Source organism: Mustela lutreola, chromosome 1 (assembly GCF_030435805.1).
Source record: "Mustela lutreola isolate mMusLut2 chromosome 1, mMusLut2.pri, whole genome shotgun sequence".
Classification (NCBI taxonomy): Eukaryota; Metazoa; Chordata; class Mammalia; order Carnivora; family Mustelidae; genus Mustela; species Mustela lutreola.
Window position 1 is genome coordinate 186,142,354 of NC_081290.1, and position 19,821 is coordinate 186,162,174.

The following is a 19,821-nucleotide window of genomic DNA, read 5'->3' on the forward strand; positions in this document are numbered from 1 at the left end:
CTCATCGGTCTGGAAACTATATACATTTAGGGTGAAGAAGGGAGACAGAGGCAAAGAAAATAGGTTAAATATCCAGGTAAATAAAATCCAGGTGATGAAAGTGAATGTAGAAACATACCCTGTGAAGATAAAATGGACAGGACTTTGTATTTGAATAAGCATAGGTAATAAGGACAAGAAATTGGTGGTATGAAGTCATAGGTGTTCAGGCATACATTTGGTTGATAGGAAAATGAGAGTACTTTTCATGGAAATCAGTAGACTAAGCTGTACTTTAGGGACATATGGGTAGATTCACTAAACGAACAACCAATTTAGCTCACAAGGTAGCCGAGCCTCTGACCATCAGAGATTCATTTACTCATCCTTCCTATAGGATTTTCCTCCCTCTTTTCCTTCCCGTCCAAGTTACCCCTCTTAGAGGTAAGGCTTATTGGATACTGAGGGAACGTCTCCATGGCCTCTTTTTTCTATACTCCTAATGCACATTCTTTTTAAGAGTTTTAGTGTTGATGAATAGAGGAAGTAAATATTCTAATAGGACTCCACTTCAACATATGCTAGTCCGTTACTTAGTATGATATGGTAAGTAAGAGACAATAAAAAACAAACAGGAATTTGCAATGTCTTTAAAAAAAAAACTGATATTAAGTATTGACTTTTTTGGACTATTTTTTGTATTACCCTTAGAAAATGCATCTGTTTTAGAATGACAACATGCTATACTTAACTGCTGATATTAAACAAAAATTTGTTTTGTACACTAACATTTTTAATGACATGGGTTGCTCTTGGGAAAACTTTGTCCCTGCTTCAAGCTAATTTCATTGACAGAGGTTTATGTTGGTTCTTGCTTACGTGATACGGTCTTTGTAAAGGAACACACTGTTACTTGAACATTAGCACAGATGCTAAGAATAAGGGAAATTTAGATATTCATTGGCTCAGATTTAAAATGATGGAACATTTATGTGAACAAGGGTCTCCTCCTGTCAAACAAGGCACAATAAACCACAGTATTTTCTTTCTTCCCCTCTTGCACACGTACACTATTAGTCAATCAAAACCCCACTCCTGAAAATCTCACATCTAAACAAACAGAAATGAAGTCATTCCCTTTGGGTCTTCCTTTTCTCACATGCACTTTTTTTTTTCCCCTAAGATTTTTTTTATTTATTTGACAGGCAGAGATCACAAGCAGGCAGAGAGGCAGGCAGAGAGGGGAAAGCAGGCTCCCTGCTGAGCAGAGAGCCCCATGCGGGGCTCTGTCCCAGAACCCTGAGATCATGACCTGAGCCAAAGGCAGAGGCTTTAACCCACTGAGCAACCCAGGTGCTCCTCTCACGTGCACTTTTATGCCAGACTTTTGTTTCTTGCTTACAAATCTCAGCCTTTCCCTGAAGCTAGGAAATACGTTTTAAAGGCATATTTAATGCTGTATCATCTCCAAGGGTTAGATGGCCTGAACAGCCTCTAGTTATGCCTGTTGCCTCAGCAGAGTTAAGAGCACCCTCTCTCACCCTCGAGTGTTCTGGTTTGTACAGGAAATATGGTCATCCTGTATATCATACCTCATCTTCCTCTTCTCATCCCGTTCTCCACTTCCAATTTTAACAAGTTTAATTTTTAAGGCACAGAATTATAGGTTAAATGGGGGAAGATCTAATTAGACCTCTAACCCGATTTCATACTTGGTAGTATTCAGCCTCCCTCTGAATTTTTTGGCTGAACGTTATCATACCTTATGAGGTGTTATTTTTCACTATTAGGCATCTCTAACTTTTATGAAAATACTTCTTACCTTCAGCCTTAATTTTATTATCCTTCCCAGTCTGAAACTCAACATGTAGATTTGGGATTCCTTTGTCAATGGCAGGTTTTTATAACGCCCAGTCTAAGGCATCCATTGTGCATTATGCATTAACCTTTTAGATATATAGAAGAGTATTAGATATATACTATCCTTGGGAGAATTGAGAAAATAGTTACTCAAATAACTTTTTGTATGACATGGTTCAAATGAAACTAGATTTCAAGGCTGCAAGGCTCTATCATTGACTAGCTGTATGACCTTGGAAAGTTTACTTCATCTCTTTGTCCCTCGGTTTCTGGGCAATAAAATGAAGTATGACCTCTGTCTTATGGGCCATTGTGAGAATTCAATGACATATATAAAGCTCCACCAAAGCAGAGACATTATTGATCTTGCTCGACACTATTCCAACTGCTTAATACAGGTCCTATCAGGCACAGAATAAGTTCTCAGTAAATATCTGAGTAAATAATGAATAAAAGCCTCTATGACATTGCCTTATGCCTAGCACTCAGTAAAACATAGTTGTTTCTGTCCTTTCAACCATTTTTCCTATGATCTGATTTCCAGATCGCTCACCATATTAATCACTCTCTTATGGAAATTCTCTGATTTACCAACATTCCTCTTCAGATGTGGTTCTAACAATTCAATACTGTGTGGCGTGTGGTAACTTTGCTTTATCTGATCATAATTAGACACAAGAGTCCACTGGGAAAAAACGAGTCTACCTGCTTACACAGAATTGGCACTTTAAAAATCCACTAATTTTCTCCCAATACCATCCTGTAAACTTTAGGAAATATATGGTTAAGAGAATAAAAATATCAGAAAATAAGGAGTGATCAGCCAGGTAAGAGAAGAAGCAGGACAGTCCATTACGGAAAGCCATTGCAACCAATGCTATTGTTATCACGGTACCTAATGAACAGGGTGTGGTGATTACCTATTTATTTATTAGCCTACCTACAACATACTACTTGTCTGTAGTTTATCTACAGTGCTCACCACTGGGAAGATCTTTAAATATTAACTGTTGAATGAATAAAAATCAAGTTTTAGGAAGATGCTACAGTGTATTGATGAACAGCTTCCTGACAGGAGAGTGTGAGCTGAAATTATCCTTGTATTTCAGGACAACAGACTCAGATTAAGGAAACCGGGACTGAATGCTAGTAATAAAATGACAAACAGAAATGTAAAAACTCATTTGGAGACTTTGGCAAAAAAAAAAAAAAAAAAAAAAAGAAAAAGAAAAAGAAAAAGAAAAAAAAATGAAACTGGTTTAATCATGTGAAGAAACAGCAAATTTTAGATTTGGTTTTTAGTACGACTGAGATGGGAGTTTGTTAGGTATTCATGAAGAAAAAGTGGACGGAGATTAAAGTTAAAGAGTTAAAGACAAAATAACAGGGGCACCTGGGTGGCTCAGTGGGTTATAGCCTCTACCTTCGGCTCAGGCCATGATCCCAAAGTCCTGGGATCGAGTCCCGCATCCAGCTCTCTGCTCAGCAGGGAGCCTGCTTCCTCCTCTCTCTCTGCCGGCCTCTCTGCCTACTTGTGATCTCTTGTCTGTCAAATAAATTTTAAAAAATCTTTAAAAAAAAATGACAGAATAAGCCTTGGGCCCTATGGAAAAAGAAACATTTCCTTTTCGCCAACTAAAGTAACTGTAATGGCAATAGTCTGGGGTAGAGAGGTAGGCAGTCTAGCCTATCTTACTGGCTTACAAGTCTCAAAATGAGAGAATCTGCCAGGGTGGGAGAAAAGATTTGTGGAAAGCAGAGGAATTGGGGTCCGCTGTCGGGATGGAGTGCACCAGGCGTGAAAAAATGCTGACCTCTGGGAAGGGTGGTTCAATTTTATAACTTAAGCGCAAAGTCCCTTCTACCCCCTTCCTGATCTAACCACTCTAGCCGCCTCAAACCCTGGGAATTCGGAAGGTCAAGGCTCCTCCGTAGGAGGCCGTTTTCGCAGCCCCCCCCCCCGACGTGTTTTACATGACAATGAGCATACATTCCCCCCCTGAAAATAAGACTGCCGAGGCGCCAAGGATGTTAGAGAGGCCTTGTTTACGAGCGAACCGAGGGGCCTGGGAGGTGTTAGGCCGAGAGGCGGGCTGCGATCACACTTCCAATGGCAACCAGCCGCTGCTGCAGCAAGCTCCTCAGGAGATCCAGCTTCACCCCGGGGGCCGGGTACGGCGAGAATCTGGCCTGGCGGCTCCGGTTCCGCCCGTCGGGTTCCCTTCCTTTTATCAAGCGGGTCGGGCTCCGGCCGCCCGCGCTCGCCCGCCGGCTCTCGGTACGAACGCCCGGCCGCACGGCCTGCCGAGGAGCGAGTCCTGGAAGAACATCGTCGGGCCTGGCGACGAGGAAGCTGTCTCCGGAGACCATCGCCAGCTCTAAGGCCGACGAGCTGAGGGCGCCGAGGCTCGCGCGGTAGGCCCGCCGGGTCCTTTGATCGCCGGCGGACAGGGACACGTTGTTCAGCGCCATCTTCAAACACTGCCCGCAATGTCTGTTAGGTCCCTCGGTCAAGGTGGGCCCTTCGCGGCTCCACAGATCACTCCCGGCCGTATCGAGCGCCGCCACTCCCTACATGTTAGGCCATAACTACAGCCGCGGCCGACCAGAGAAAAGCCTCTCACCGGTGCGCTCCTCGCGAGCATGCGCAACGCGTCCGCGCACGGCGACGCGGGGCGGTGCGAGCGAGATTGACGTTTACGTCCGTGACGCCGGGGAGGAGAGGACGTGAGGTTTCCGAGCGTGCGCAGTGAGTGCGACGGTGACGACCCTTCGGCCTTTTTAGGGAGGGGGCTCCGCTGAGATGGGGGCGGCGGCAGCGGAAGCGGATCGTACCCTCTTTGTCGGCAACCTTGAAACTAAAGTGACCGAGGAGCTCCTTTTCGAGCTTTTCCACCAGGTCAGCGGCCGAGAGCGGGCTTTTCCTTTCGCTGTGCGGCTCCCGTGGGGCCCGGCCCGACGGCCGTGCCCGCCTTCCTGGGGAAAGCGGGGCTCTGGGTCGGGACGCCCGACGGGTGGGCCGCTTGGGGCTGGAGGTCCACCGGGAAAGCGAGGCTCTTGCTGGGTGTCGCTTGAAGGGAAGAACCGTAGTCAGTTCGCTCCAGGTTGGTGGGGGCTTCCTCAGTGAAGCGTTCACGAGGTAAAGATTCAGGGATCCTAAGGGGCACGGTATGTGTGGGTTCTTCGTGGAGCCGGACTTTTTCCTATCCCTTTGCTCGTCTTCGGTTTATCTGGCTAATTAGATTTCAGTTGCTTGGTCAGTGTATGTTTTCCACTTACGGGTTTTTTTTTTTTTTTAATTAATTGCAACATTAAGATTTTTAAAGTACACTAAATACTCCGTAGTAAAGCAGACTTGTAGTGTTTCGGTATTCACGTCTGCATTGAAATACGTTAAAGATTCAGAGTATCTGGTTCTCTCCAGTTCTAGTCTCTAACAACTGGTAATACTTGGTTAGTCAGTACAAAAGTGAATTTTTAGTACAAGGAAGCCACTTTCTCTAACTCTTGATAAACGTTACCCCGAGTGGGAAAGTGATGGATGTTGGTCACCTTGTTAAAAAGTCATAAAGCATCATGAAACGTAACTGAGTAACTGTTTCCAGTTCCTTATGGGCTTCCTTCCCCCAAATAAATTAATCAGGTGTTGAGTCGTATGACAGAATCTTTAACTGAGGTGGAAATCCCTGTTTGTCCATTTTTTAGATTTTTCTTGGTTACGTTTCTGTTGTTGTTGTTTTTAATTAATTTTTTGCTGTTCATTAACATATAATATGTTATTAGCCTCAGGGGTACAGGTCTGTGAATCGCCAGGTTTACACACTCCACAGCACTCACCATAGCACATACCTTCCCCAATGTCCAACATTTCTGTTGTTTTTAAACGTCGTAAAATTTGAGTATTTCCTTGAAATTGCCTCATTTAAATTCCGAAGACTTTTTTTCTTCTTCTTCTTTTTTTTTTTTGTCTTGTTTGTAGGCGGGGCCGGTAGTAAAAGTGAAAATTCCAAAAGATAAGGATGGTAAACCAAAACAGTTTGCATTTGTGAATTTCAAACATGAAGTGTCTGTTCCTTATGCGATGAATCTACTTAATGGAATCAAACTTTTCGGGAGGCCCATCAAAATTCAATTTAGATCAGGTAACTGTTCAGTGTTATTGTTTGGGGAGAGGTTTTCTTTGCTGCTTTGTTCGTTTTTAATTTTATTATTCAGTTTTAAAGAGCTTCTTGTTGGATGAAAATACCTTAAGCTTTGTGGATAGTAAGCTTTACATATCCCAGTTTAGTACTGATAACGTCGACAATACGGATTTTGAAAGTCGTCATTTTAAAATTAAGTTTGGGTTACCGAAAAGAGCATAAACTTTGTTTTTAGAAAGACTTGGGTTTGGGTTCGTGCTCTGAAAGGAGCGAGGATTGTTTTTTTAAAATACTTTTCCTGACTGCTTTGTGATTGGCATTTACAAATTTTGATTCTGGGTGATGTGAGGATGAAACTTCCCATGTATCCAGTTAAAATTTAGTGTGGGCATCAGAATATTATGGCCAGATTGGATGTTTGTACGTTACATAGTACTTATTTGGAACCCTCTGTTTTGGACACTTAAAATTTTCACTCTGATGAAACGATGAAGCAAGCGGTCTTCTGAAATTTGAGCTTTTCTCTTGTAGCTTCTGTCTACCATTTGACATAATTTAGGGGAGGGATAAAATTTAACTTGAGTTTTCTATCAAGGATAATTTCTCAAATTACTTCATTTTAGGAAGTAGCCATGCCTCACAGGATGTCAGTTTGTCATATCCCCAGCATCATGTTGGAAACTCAAGCCCCACCTCTACATCTCCTAGCAGGTAACATTTTGGACCTATTAAAATCATTTATTGGAAATTTTTTTTAGGTATTATCTCAAAACATACTGAGGGATTTGTTTCCTTTTTTAAGCTCCCACCTCTTTATTTTTCTGCTGTATTATTCATATTTTGGATTATAAATAGATATCTATATAAGGGGACTATAAACTTATATAGTACCCCTAAAATTGATACATATGTACCTATAATTAGGTTCATTTATGAAGATGTATACCCACAGCCACATATTTAATATGTAACTGAAAATTTCCCGGAACATTACTCTCTCTACTCTGAGTTTACTCTATTTTCTATTTTACTTTCTTTTAAAAATTCAAATTAGTTTTCACCACTGATTGGTTTTTATTTGCATTTTAAAAATAGCTATCAGTAAACAGACTAGTGGACTAAGAGTTTATAGAGTTGGATTCTAGGTCTGCCTCTCCGATTGTGGAATTTTGAAGTAGTCTCATTTCTCTGGTCTTGTCTTCCCATTTGTAAGGAAAAGCTGAATTGAATGCTCTCCAGAGTCTCTTCTAGCTACTGAGGGTTAGAAAAGGTACCACATTTATACTAAATAATTTTATTTGCTTTGAGAAGTGCGATCTTTTACCAGAGATGTTTTTTTCCTGGTTTATCAGTGGAGCTATTTATCAGTTATAATGGGCTTCATTCAAGAAAGAAATATCTGTCCTGTGTCAGGTTCTTCACCGAGTCGTTTGCATTTATGGTCTTGTTTCTCACAGCGCTCTTAGGAGGTAGGGATTATTGTTAGTTCTGCCTCGCCTGTGAAGAAAGTGAGGATTGGATATTAACTTGCTTGAGTTTGAATTGCTTGTGAGCAGTGGGCTGGGACAGAAACCCAGGCATTGTGACTGAGCCCCAGCCACTGTGATAGGCTGCCTACTGAAGGTGTAAAGTCTGCAGCAAGACACATGGATTTTGTGACTACCTTTAATAAGTTCTGTAAAGAGAGCATAGAATGTGGTTGTAGAAAGGTTTGACAAGGAGAGATGATATAAATGAATGAAGAACTAAAAGAGGCCAATGTATCTAGATCATAATGAAGGAAAAATAGAGTAGTAGGTCATGTTGGTGAAGTAGAATGGGGGTCTTTTTTTTTTTTTTTTTTTTTTTTTGGATTTTATTTATTTATTTGACAGAGAGATCACAAGTAGGCAGAGAGAGGAAGGGAAGCAGGCTTCCTGCCGAGCAGAGAGCCTGATGCATGGCTCGATCCCAGGACCCTGGGATCATGACCTGAGCCGAAGGCAGAGGCTTTAACCCACTCAGCCACCCAGGTGCCCCAGGTCTTTTTTTTTTTTTAAGTTTTTTAATTTTTTATTAATTTATAATGTATTATTAGCCCCAGGGATACAGGTCTGTGAACTGCCAGGTTTACACACTTCACAGCACTCACCATAGCACATACCCTCCCCAGTGTCCATCACCAAACCACCCTCTCCCCAGCAACCCTCAGTTTGTTTTGTGAGATTAAGAGTCTCTTAATGTTTGTCTCCCTCCCATTTCATTTTTTCCTTCCTTACTCCCCAAACCCCCATGTTGCCTCTCAAATTTTTCGTATCAGGGAGATCATATGATAATTGTCTTTCTCGATGGACTTCTTTCGCTCAGCATAATACCCTCTAGTTCCATCCACGTCGTTGCAAAAGGCAAGATTTCATTTCTTTTGATGGCTGCATAGTATTTCATTGTATGTATGTATATATGTATACATATGTATACACACATACATACACACACACAGCCTCACATTTTTATCCATTCATCTGTTGATGGACATCTAGACTGAAAGAGGGTCTTTCTTATAGGCCATAGTTACAATTTGGGAATTTTCTCCTAAAAACAGAAGAAAGACACCAAAATGTTTTCAGTAGGATAGTAATAGGAACGCGTTTATATTTTAACAAGTTGTTTGCTGTGGGAGAATGGATTGGAGGGGACAAGGCTGAAAATAGACCAGTTGAGAAGCTATTGGTAGCAGAGTATTGGTATTAGTAGCAAGAAAGCAAGGAAGTTATTAGGGTGAGGTTGTGGGTTTGGATAAGGGTGGTGCCAAGAGCTGCAGTGAAGTGGCTTTGGTATGAGAAGATAACTGGCAAGTAAAATTGCAAGAAAGAATAGTGTAAGAAGGGTACCCTCTTAGCATCCTTTCTTGCCAACTGAAATTGTGTTTAAATGCTTCTCAGCACATTTAGAACTTGAAGCATTTCCAACCCCCTTTTTTTGGGGGGAATTTCTTTTCTTTTCTTTTCTTTTCTTTTCAGGGTAACATCCAACCACTTTTGTAGACTCTTCAAAGATATCTCAGGTGGAAGAAAAAAGTTTACCTCACTGAGAATTTCTTTGGAAAAATATATATAAGTAAATAAGTTGTTTTTAGTTTAAGGTTAGAGTGCCTATCATTTTTGTAAGGAAATTTATACTTTTTACCCCTTTAATATATACAGGTCTAACCTGATTTAAGAAAACCCAAAATGAAAAGATCTAAACTATGAGACAAATCAGTTAGTGATTTGATTCTAAGTATTGTAAAATTTAAAGCATTTGATAAAGTGGCTTTCTGTAAAGCAAGCTACTTTTTTAGGAATTGAGGAATAAGGTATAATTTCTTAAAACTAATATCTAGTTTTTGTTAAAGAACTCTTCATTCCTTGCTCCCCCCAGACCTGTTCTTCCTCCCTATCACAGTAAATATGTAATTGCTCAAGGCCCAAATCTAGATTTTATCCTTTATTTTTCTTTTCCCCCTCATCTGTCATATCTAGTAGAACAAATCCTTTTTATCTCAGTTTTCAACCTAGGCCTCTGCACTAGCCCTGGGATTGATGGTTTTTTTTGTTTTTTTTTTTGTTTTTTTTTCCTGTGAAGGGCCATATAGTTAATGTTTCAGACTTTGCAGGCCCAGCCACTGTAATAGGCTGCCTAGTGAAGGCGTAAAGTCTACAGGAAGACAAATGTGTGTTGTGTTGTCCGTTTGGGGTGGGGGTGGGGAGGTTGCAGGTCCTTGTAACACTACATAGATAAAATAGACACAGGAGTGTTAAAGAAATGGGATTTGGACCACAGGCTATATAGCTTGCTCCCCCCGTGATAATTCTTCCCTCAGCTGCAATGTTTAGCTTCCAAGTAATCTTGTTGCTCCATTTTTACTTCAAATGTGCCTCCTTTTTAGAAAGACAATCCCTGACCAGCCGAGCTAAAACAGAACATCAATTATTATATCACTGTTACAAGGTGAAGTTGTTTTACTATCTGAATCCTTCCTCTTATCCATGAGAGCAAATAGATATGTGGTCTTTCTTGTTCATTCCTACCTTTGACACGGTCTTGCTCATGATTGGTATATCGTAAGTATTTGTTAAATGGATGATTATATGTTGGTTTTTTTACTCTTCACAGATATGAAAGGAGTGTGGATAGCATGAGTCCATCAGTACAGATAATTCAGAGATCTTTCTCTTCTCCAGAAAATTTTCAGAGACAAGCAGTGGTAGGTTGATTTTCTTCTTTTCTCTTTTCTTTTCTTCTCTACTTTTTAAAAAAAAAATATTTCATTTATTCATTTGAGAGAGATAGAGAGAATATAAGCAGGGGGAAGGGCAGAGGGAGAAGGAGAAGCGCAGACTCCCTGCTGAGTTGGGAGCCCAATGTGGTGCTTGATCCCAGGACCTGGAGATCATGACCTGAGCTGAAAGCAGACGCTTAACCAACTGAGCCATGCAGGCGTCCCTTCTTTCCTTTCCCTTTCCTCTTCTTTTTCTTAATGAAGTAGTAATTCCTTTTATTTAAAAAAAACTAGCACACACCCACAGACACAAAACTAGCACATATCTTTGTTTTACTCTTTACTTACAGGTACAAACTGTTCTCTTAGTAGCCATGAAAAATACCAAGCAGTTTTCTACAAATAGAGTAATTTCTAAGATATTACCTAAAATGTTAGTTTCATGAGGAGTAAATTATCAAATTCTTGAATTTAAAACAAACTAGACCTTGATTAGCATCTACTCGTGCTAGAATTGGGGTTACTCAAATGTCTAGACTAAGCCTTTAAGTAGCTTACACATACACACACTCTCATACTCACACACACACAAATGAAACCCCTAGAAAAATAAAAATAGTTACAATGTATTGATTATGTAATATGTGTCAGGCAGTATCACCCAAAAGTGTTACATATTAATACATATTCTTTGGGGTAACTGAGATATATCCTGTTGTAATACATAGGAAAATTAAGGGTGAGGAAGGTCATAAATTAGCAAGTAGCAGGAATGAGATTACAATTGTAGCCTGCTAAAATTTGAAACCATGTTTTGAAGTGCTACCCAGAAAATTTAATGAGGAAGAGCAACACAATAAAAATAATTAAAGTAGAAAACCCAGAAAATCATGATTAAGTTACTGAATAAAATACCACATTTCAAAAATAAAATAGATTTGATAACTGTTTAGTGCAACAGACTGTGATGTACACTTGCAAATACAATTTAGTTTATGAAGTTTTAAAAATTGTCAGAGGTCTTTCGTCTTAAAAAGACAAAAGCAGAAGTTCATAATTGCTTTTACCAGTAATTTGTGGACCTGAAGGGTTTTAAACTCAGCTTCTCAAAAATAGTCACATTTGATATATTGAATGCTTGCTGAAACATTCATTCTTTCAACATGCAGTCTGGATTTTTACCAGCCTATTAACATCTACGAACTTTCATCTCTCTCATGGCTGAAAAATAAAATTTATGCCTCATTTACTTTCCACTACAAATAAACTAAAATGTACTTCTTGAGATGTGCATTTTTGGCCTAAATGTGACTTATAACTGAAGTTAAATAATGTTTCTAGAGGTTGCGTAGAAATAAAACTCAGACATCTTCAACTTGAACTTCTAAAACCCCCCAAAACTTAGAATGTTCAGAGAGGGGTGCCTGGGTGGCTCACTTGGTTAAGCATCTGACTTTTAATTTCAGCTCAGATTAGGATCTCCGGGTCATGAGATCAAGCCCCATGTTCGGCTCTGCACTCAGTGGGGAGTCTGCATGAGATTCTCTCTCTCCTGCCCTGTCCTTACTGGCAAATGTGTGCACTCACACATGCATGTTTGCTCACTCATGCTCTCTTTCTCTAAAATAAATGTTTAAAGAATTGTTTAGGGGTGCCTGGGTGGCTCAGTGGGTTAAAGCCTCTGCCTTCGGCTTGGATCCTGGTCTCAGGGTCCTGTGATCGAGCCATGCATCAGGCTTTCTGCTCGGCGGAGAGCCTGTCTCCCCCCCCCCCCCCCCCCGCCTGCCTCTCTGCTTACTTGTGATCTCTCTCTGTCAAATAAATAAGTAAAATCTTTAACAAAAAAAAAATGTTCAAATGATTCTTGAGTAATTTCCTAAGTTTTAGTTAGATTAGCGTGATCTCTGTAGGTTGATCACCCATTTTGATTTTCACTGAGCTGAAGAACATATTTAACAGATTGTAGATAAGTAGAACAATGCATTTCACATTTGTATTTTTCTTGAGCCGTTATGGAGGGTTGTATGTGTGTGTTTCAGGGAATGGAGATGTATTCCCTGATATTCTTGGAAGCTGTGCTCAAAGGCTTCTTACAGTATATTGTCCTTAATGCTTAAAAACAGTACTTAAATACATTGATTGGAGTCTTTGACCAGTTTCCTGTTGATTTCCATTTTTTTTTGTAATAATGAGACTGTGCGACTAGGCTTAAAATCTTTGGTGTGGTTTACGATTCTATCTTTGTCTCCAGTCTTTCAGTTTTTTTCATTTTGTCATGAAGTCCTTTATTTTTTTCTTTTTCTTGAGTTCATTTCTTCTTTTCTCTTTGCCCAAATCACAGTGTTGGCTTGTGACCCCTCAACCTTTTGCAGGTCTGCAAAATATAAATATAAGTAAAGTAAACTCGAGGAACCAATATAAAGGGATGTCAACTTCTATGTACATACCACATATTGTGGTGTAGGCTTAAAAAAGAAAATCACTGGCTAATACTTATCATGGGCAGAATTTGGGGACCACTGGTCTGGTCAGTTTGTACTTGTCTCCATTTTCTTCTTGCTAGCCCATCTCACACACTGTTTCTAAATGAATGTTAATAACCCTGTTTTGCTTATCTTCCTGGTAATTTGATTTTCCCTCGTTTGCAAGATAAAGTCTGAATTCCCTAGCCTAGTTATGAGGCACTGCCATCATCTGGGGCCAGTAAAGCTTTCCAGCCTAACTGTCCATTATTCACTGCATATGAGATCTCTAATCAGTCAGAATTCTTGGTATTCTACAAACTCAATTTTCTTCGTGCAATTTCCCTTCCTTGGTATACTTCCCCCTTAAAATACTCAATCCATACTTTATTATTATTTTTTAATTTGATTTATTTATTTGACAGACCGAGATTATAAGTAGGCAGAGAGGCAGTCAGAGAGAGGAGGAAGCAGGCTCCCTGCTGAGCAGAGAGCCCGATGCGAGGCTCGATCCTAGGACCCTGGGATCATGACCTGAGCCGAAGGCAGAGGCTTTAACCCACTGAGCCACCCAGGCACCCCTCCATCCATACTTTAATCCTTAGATAATATGCCACCTTCATGAAGCCTTTCCTAATGATCCTGAGCTCTTGGCTCTTTATATGTCCACCAGACAAGTGATTCACATTATAATCATTTGTATGGCCTCTTCTAAGTTGTATTCTTGAGGGCAAGGAGTAGTTATATACAGATATCATGCAGGTATACATTGGAGCAAACAAAGCCATCATGTGTTTTTTTACTTCAAGTTCTGTTTAACCTAAGATCCTTCTGGGCAGGAATAATTTTGCTTTCCCATCATTACCTGTTTGGTTCACTGTGGCCAAGTATATATATTGCTTTGATACTTAGAAATACTTGGCAGTTAACATTTTTTTTTCTCTTCTCTTAGATGAACAATGTTCTGAGACAGATGTCCTATGGTGGGAAATTTGGTTCTCCACATCTGGATCCATCAGGATTTTCCCCATCACATAGTCAGAGTTTTAATCAGTCTTCAAGCTCCCAGTGGCGCCAAGATACACCATCATCACAGCGTAAAGTCAGACAGAATTCTCATCCTTACATACCGGATAGACATCATAGCCGTGAACAACGATACACTGATCATGGGTCTGACCATCATTACCGAGGAAACAGAGATGACTACTTCTATGAAGATAGGAATCCTGATGGCTGGAGCCATGACTATGATAACAGAAGAGACAGTAGTCGAGATGGAAAATGGCGTTCATCTCGACATTAACAAGTACTAAAAGGACGATGTTATAGGGTCATTCTAGGTTCCTTTGGCTAAATTGACCTGGAAATGTTTTGTTAAACCGTACAGAGCAGCTTTACAAGTTGCCATGTTTCTTTATAAAATTTTTAAAACCTATAGCTACAGTCTAATACAGAAATAAGAGTTGTGGTTCCCATTTTATTGCATTTTAGTAACCTTTCACCTCAGGGTTTTATGAAGAGGAAAGGGTTTTTTGCAAAAGAAAGTGCCACAATTCCTAATCATTTTAGATAAATGAGGAAGGGATGTATTATATGGGTTGGTTGTAATATAAAGCAAATATTTTAATTATCTGTTAAACTTTTTGTATTGCAAGAAGTTTCTTGTTAGTCAGATTTTGGTGTGTATAATAGAAAACATTCAAGTTCTGATAGTCTGAATTGACTAGCAGTATTTTGTTAAATGAGAAAATGTAATTACAGTGATTCATTTTACTACCATTTTACATAGAAAGCATATTGGTAAAGTTTGGGGATAAATCATTTGACTTCGTAAGAGAATTTTTAGTGTAAGTTCTGTGACATGATCTTTGAGTTTTACTCTAATTAAACATAAAATTGTAAATTTATACATGCTATCTCATTCTAAAATTTTAGAATTTGCTCATTAAATCAAGTTTGATGTATAACTGAAGTCACTCAGGAAGTTAAATATTTCTAAATGTATTTTTTTACATTAAAATACAGTGTTAATATAACTCCCCCTTTTCAGGAAGAACACAAATGTAAATGCATAGTCAGATAAAAATGGTGAAATGTTTTACTGAAAGTATGCTTCTTTGGGGGGAAAAAAAGTTCCTGAAGCCTTTAAGAGCTGCCTCTGTCACTCAAATTTTAAAAATTTTAACATTTTCAAAGTGCCCAGGACATGTTATAAGGATATGCTTTATTATGGAGATTGTACAGCTTGCTTTTTTGTTTGCACATTTGAAAGAATTTAGTCTTAAACATTTTCTGATTTAAAAATTTTAAAAATCTTGTTTAGCAGAACTGTTGTGTATCAAGATGCTGTTTCCCCTTTGTTGTAGAACTTGTTTATAAAAATGTTATTCCTTGAAAATTTTTGATCCTTTTTAGTATTAACCACAACATTTGTACTCTGTTGCTTTTTAATATATTGAAAACATAAAAAGGAGTGTGCCTTATTTTTTTTGACATCACTAACTTTGAAGACACTGTATACAACATTAGCAGGATGCTTCAGTTCAGTGATTGCCTAATGTTAAGAACGTCTGTTCTTAGAGCACCCTGAAATACTCCTTTTGTACATACAGATCTTAATGTTTTACAATCAGATCTTCAGTGACATGATTATAGAGCATTATGAACTGTTACCCTCCTTGAGAGCTCACATACTCTCAGGTCTTCCCTATTTGTAAATAAAATGCATGGAGTTTTAGGTAAATGGAGCCATTTACTCAACCTAGAGAGTGTTAGGATCAAAAATTTCTCTTTGCTTTAGCATTTTAATAGAAGGATTTGTTTCAAATGAGCTTATTCTCAGGTATTTTACCTTTATGAATATTCAGTAGCTTTTACAGAGATTCACAAAGATTAATTCTAGTTTATTGTAGTTTATCTGTGGGTCAGATCTTTTCATATTGATTCATAGGTAATCCTGCTTCAGAATGATCCTTTTATGTTTTAATGACTTGGGTCACACCCCTTTTGAGGTTCCAGTGAATCTTTGTCACTTCAACCTCAGCCAGTTGAGGTAATCAAACTAATAAATGTCCTGTGTAAGAGGATCAAACAAGATAGCCTCAACAAACTGAGTATGTTAGATGATTCACGCGGGTTTGGGAGCTGCAGTAGAAAGGAGTGGTTTTTGTGGGAGCAGTTTCTCCCCAGATGTTCACGAGCAACTGTTCTTACAATGTTCTGTAGAATAAGTAATCAAGTGTTTTAGTAAATGTTGGGGATTATAACTTTGGGGGCTTTCTTTAGTGACAACACCATAAAGCTTCTGACAAGTACTGCAGTAAAGAAATCCTTAGGCTTAACCGTAGTATTTTCCAAACTTACTTGACCCTTATTTGACCCTTTTGTACCTAATGCATATTAAGGTACTAAGACTTCCAAAGAATCTGACTCAACCCTTCTCCATCCAATTAACCAACATTTTTTATACTACTTTGTAATCATGCCATGTAGGTCCATATTCCTCACACCAGTTGCCATGATCCAAGAAGGGGTATCCTCAATAGGATTATTCCAACAGCATCCAGTGTGCCAGTTTATGTATTACAATAGTACCCTGTGTTTCTCTTGTCATAGCCTTATACTGTGTTATAATTTTCTTTTTATCTGTATCTCTTTAGGTAACTCCATGAAGGCAGAGAGCGTATCTTACCACTGAATTCTTAGTATCCAGTGCCTGGCACTACAGTAATACTTGGTAAATTTTTGATGAATAAATGAACATATGTCAAATAATTGAATAAAAAAGGGAGGCTTCAGCATAGTAGTGTTTTTTTAATCAGTTTCCTAATCCTGAACCATCGTTGTGTCCTGTTATAAATATATTATGCCTTTAATATACTCTAGAATTCTATCTTTCAAAAATGTTAAGATTTAGATATGTACTCAGGTTTTCTTTTAAAAATTGTTTATTAGTTTGGTTTGGGAATTATAGTTCTGCTAGTTTTATGGAATGAGTTGGTAAGCTTATCTTTTTCTATGCCCTGGTGAGAAAATTGAGTAATATAGTAATTGTGTTAATTTAAGTCTTGAACTCCTAAAACAGTCTTAGAAGTAAATGATTTCCCCCCCACCCCATTTTCCTTTATTAACCATGGGGGAAACTGTTTGTTTCCTCCTTTCTCAGAAATCAATTTGAATAATTTCTACCTTTCTAAAAAAAAAAAAAAAAAAAAAAAAAAAAAAAAATCAACCATTATCTTTCCAAATTAATTGATAGTTGTACATGGTATTTCTTACAATTTTTGTTAAACTCTTCCTCCAGATAGAGTCCAGTTTTAGTTCCTGATCTATTTTACTTTCCCTCCTACAACCTGGTCAGACTTATTAGAGGCTGTGCTGTTACACAGTTTACATAGTTTACATTTATATATATATAAAAGCCCCTCACTGCATTTTTTCTTTCTTTCTTTCTTTCTTTCTTTTTTTTTTTTTAAGATTTATTTATTTATTTGACAGAGAGAGAGAGCAGGGGGAGGGGCAGGCAGAGGGAGAGCCCAGCAGGGGCTTGATCCCAGGACCCTGGGATCATGACCTGAGCTAAAGGCAGACACTTAACTGATGGAGCCAAGCAGGTGCCCTGTTTTTGTTTTTGAAACATTCTCTTTTAAAGATATTTAAATAAAAATCATAGATTTTATTCCAATACTTATCATTTCTGGAGCTCTTTGTTCCTCTGTGTGCATCCATTTATCCGTCTGCTATTCTACCTGAAGTGTTCTGGATATCTCTTAAAGTGTGGGCTTGCTGGTGATGAATTTTTTTAGCTTTCATGTCCGAAGAAGTATTTTTCACCCTTGTTTCTGAAATATCTTTTTGTTGGGTACAGAACTCTAACTTGACAGGCTTTTTTTTTTTTTTTTTTTTTATTCCTTTCAGTACTTTCAAAATGTGGCTCCAATGTCATCCTGCTTTTATTTTTTCCTGTAAGAAATATGCTGTCAGGTATATAATGTGTCATTTTTCCCTGACTGGCTTTGAGCAATTGGATGAAAAATGTGTCTTAATACAGTTGTTTTTTTCATGTCCCTTTTGCTTGGAGTTCATTGAGCTTCATGGATCTGCAGGTTTATAGTTTTCATCAAAATTGGAAACATTTTGGCCATTATTAGAAAAAATGTTTTGTCCTCACTTTCCTCTTGGGAAACTCCAGCTACAGTTATATGAGACCATTTGATGTGATCCCATAGCTCATGGATACACTGTTTATTTTTTAAATCATTTTTCCTCTGTTTCATTTTGGACAGTTGTATTACTAGGTCTTCAAGCTTCCTTGTCTTTTTTCCCCCTGCAGTGTCTAGTCAGCAATTACTTCCAATAGAATCTTCATCTTAGACATTGTAGTTTTTCTCTCTGCAAGTTTGATTGACATCACTTCTGATTGCTCCTCATTTTTTCTTCGGCTCTAGTGAGGTACAATTGACAAAACTGTAAGCTATTTAAAGTATACAACATGATTCACTGTGCTTGTGAGAGGGTTCTCACCCCCCAACCCTGCCCCGAGTTAATTAAAAGATGACTTGGACTATTTTTTATATCTTCACTATCTTTACTTAAAATTTTTTTTTTAAAGATTTTATTGATTTGACAGAAAGAGATCACAAGTAGGCAGAGAGGGAGAAGCAGGCTCCCTTCTGAGCAGAGAGCCCTATGTGGGGCTCGATTCCAGGACCTTGAGATCAGAACCTGAGCTGAACACAGAGGCTCAACCCGCTGAGCCTCCCAGACGCCCCCCCGAAACCCCGACTATCTTCATTTAAATTTTCAACAAATGGAATAAAGTTACAGTAATTTTTAATGTTCTTGCCTGCTAATTCTAATATTTTCGTCAGTTCTCAGTTGGTCTCTGTTGGTTCACTGTCATTATTAGGTGTACTTTCCTGCTTCTTTGCACGCCTTGTCATTTTGATTGATTGCTAGGCCATACGAATTTTACCTTATTGGATACTTGATAGTTTGTACATCTGTAAATATTCTTGAGCTTTGTTCTGGGACACACATAGGTTACTTGTAAACCATTGTATCCAGGACATGATTAAAGATTTGTTAGGCAGAATTTGAGAACTAGTTAGGATTAACTCACCCCATTACTGAGGCAAAAGTCTTGAATACTGTAACAGGTGCCTCATGAATTACCAAGACTTTCAGTCTGACTAGTGGGAACAGATACTGTTCCTGGTCCTATGTCAGTGCTGAGTGGTATCCTTCTGATTCTTGGGAGCACTTCTTTTCTCCACCTTAGATCATTTCTTCAAACCTATATGCCGCTCATTACTCTCATGGATACTGGAAGAAACTTGCAGATCTCAGAGAGTTTTCTCCTGGGCAACTTAACCTTCTTCAGTCCTGTGTCCTGGACGTTCTAGCTGGCTTGATTTCCCTAGATTCTCAGTTTTAGCTCCTCACCCCTGCCTCAACCACACGGCAGCCTGGAAATCTCGAGGCAGCAAGCTGAGGCAATCGTAAAGCTCACCTCATTTGTCTCCTGCTTCTCGGGATCCCTGCCCTTTCTGCCTGGTGTCCATTGTCTTGTTTTGTGCTTTTTTTATGTGTATCAGTTGTTTCGGGCAGGAGGGTAAATCCAGTCCTTGTTACTCATCTTGACTGGAGGTTGAAGGTGATTCCTGGGTTTTGACATGTAATGTACTCACCATCCTTCCTTTAAAGGGTCTGTATTTTTATGTTTGATTTTTCTAAGTTGAGTTATTTTGTATCTTTTTTTATTTCTAAGTGACTGTTTTTTCTTCTACTGTGACTTGTAGTTTTATAGCCTATGGACAGAGAATGTGGCCAAGGTGATGTAAACTTGGAGAGATACAAACCAGATGACTGGCTGGATGATCACAGGCTTTCTCTAGGTTTCCTGGCCGTCAGCTACCTGTGCTGACCCATGGCCTGCACACCTGCTCCGGGACTGCCTGGGAGAACCTGGAGCCACACCTATCCTCCTCGCCTGGCCCTCCTGCCTGTGAGTTCCATCCTGCACTGTGTGATGCCTGCAGGGTGTTTGCCTAAAGGTTTCTTTTCCCAATTTTTATAATGGTTCCATCCACATTTAAAAAACATTTATTTTCTCTGTTTCAAAATTATGTCCTTA

At 39.0% G+C, this 19,821-nt stretch overlaps 2 protein-coding genes across 2 annotated transcripts; one reads left to right on the top strand and one right to left on the bottom strand.

The window, feature by feature from the left end:
- Nucleotides 1–3,866: 3,866 nt before the first annotated feature.
- On the bottom strand, nucleotides 3,867–4,499 carry C1H11orf71 (chromosome 1 C11orf71 homolog). The gene has a single exon (XM_059181353.1). It carries the CDS (start codon nucleotides 4,309–4,311, stop codon nucleotides 3,916–3,918), a length of 396 nt encoding a protein of 131 aa, XP_059037336.1. The 5' UTR covers nucleotides 4,312–4,499; the 3' UTR covers nucleotides 3,867–3,915.
- Nucleotides 4,500–4,551: 52 nt separating this feature from the next.
- Nucleotides 4,552–15,159, top strand: RBM7 (RNA binding motif protein 7). The gene is made up of 5 exons (XM_059181338.1): nucleotides 4,552–4,738; nucleotides 5,819–5,981; nucleotides 6,605–6,692; nucleotides 10,116–10,206; nucleotides 13,636–15,159. The coding sequence occupies exons 1-5, from the start codon at nucleotides 4,643–4,645 to the stop codon at nucleotides 13,987–13,989; spliced, it is 792 nt and encodes a 263-aa protein (XP_059037321.1). The 5' UTR covers nucleotides 4,552–4,642; the 3' UTR covers nucleotides 13,990–15,159.
- Nucleotides 15,160–19,821: the final 4,662 nt, after the last annotated feature.

Bases quoted from the DNA above. Each gene is read 5' to 3' on its own strand.
- RBM7 (XM_059181338.1), top strand. From the start codon at position 4,643: ATGGGGGCGGCGGCAGCGGAAGCGGATCGTACCCTCTTTGTCGGCAAC. The intron at 4,739-5,818 runs GTCAGCGGCCGA...TCTTGTTTGTAG, and splicing joins TTTTCGAGCTTTTCCACCAG to GCGGGGCCGGTAGTAAAAGT. The intron at 6,693-10,115 runs GTAACATTTTGG...TACTCTTCACAG, and splicing joins ACCTCTACATCTCCTAGCAG to ATATGAAAGGAGTGTGGATA.
- C1H11orf71 (XM_059181353.1), bottom strand. From the start codon at position 4,311: ATGGCGCTGAACAACGTGTCCCTGTCCGCCGGCGATCAAAGGACCCGG.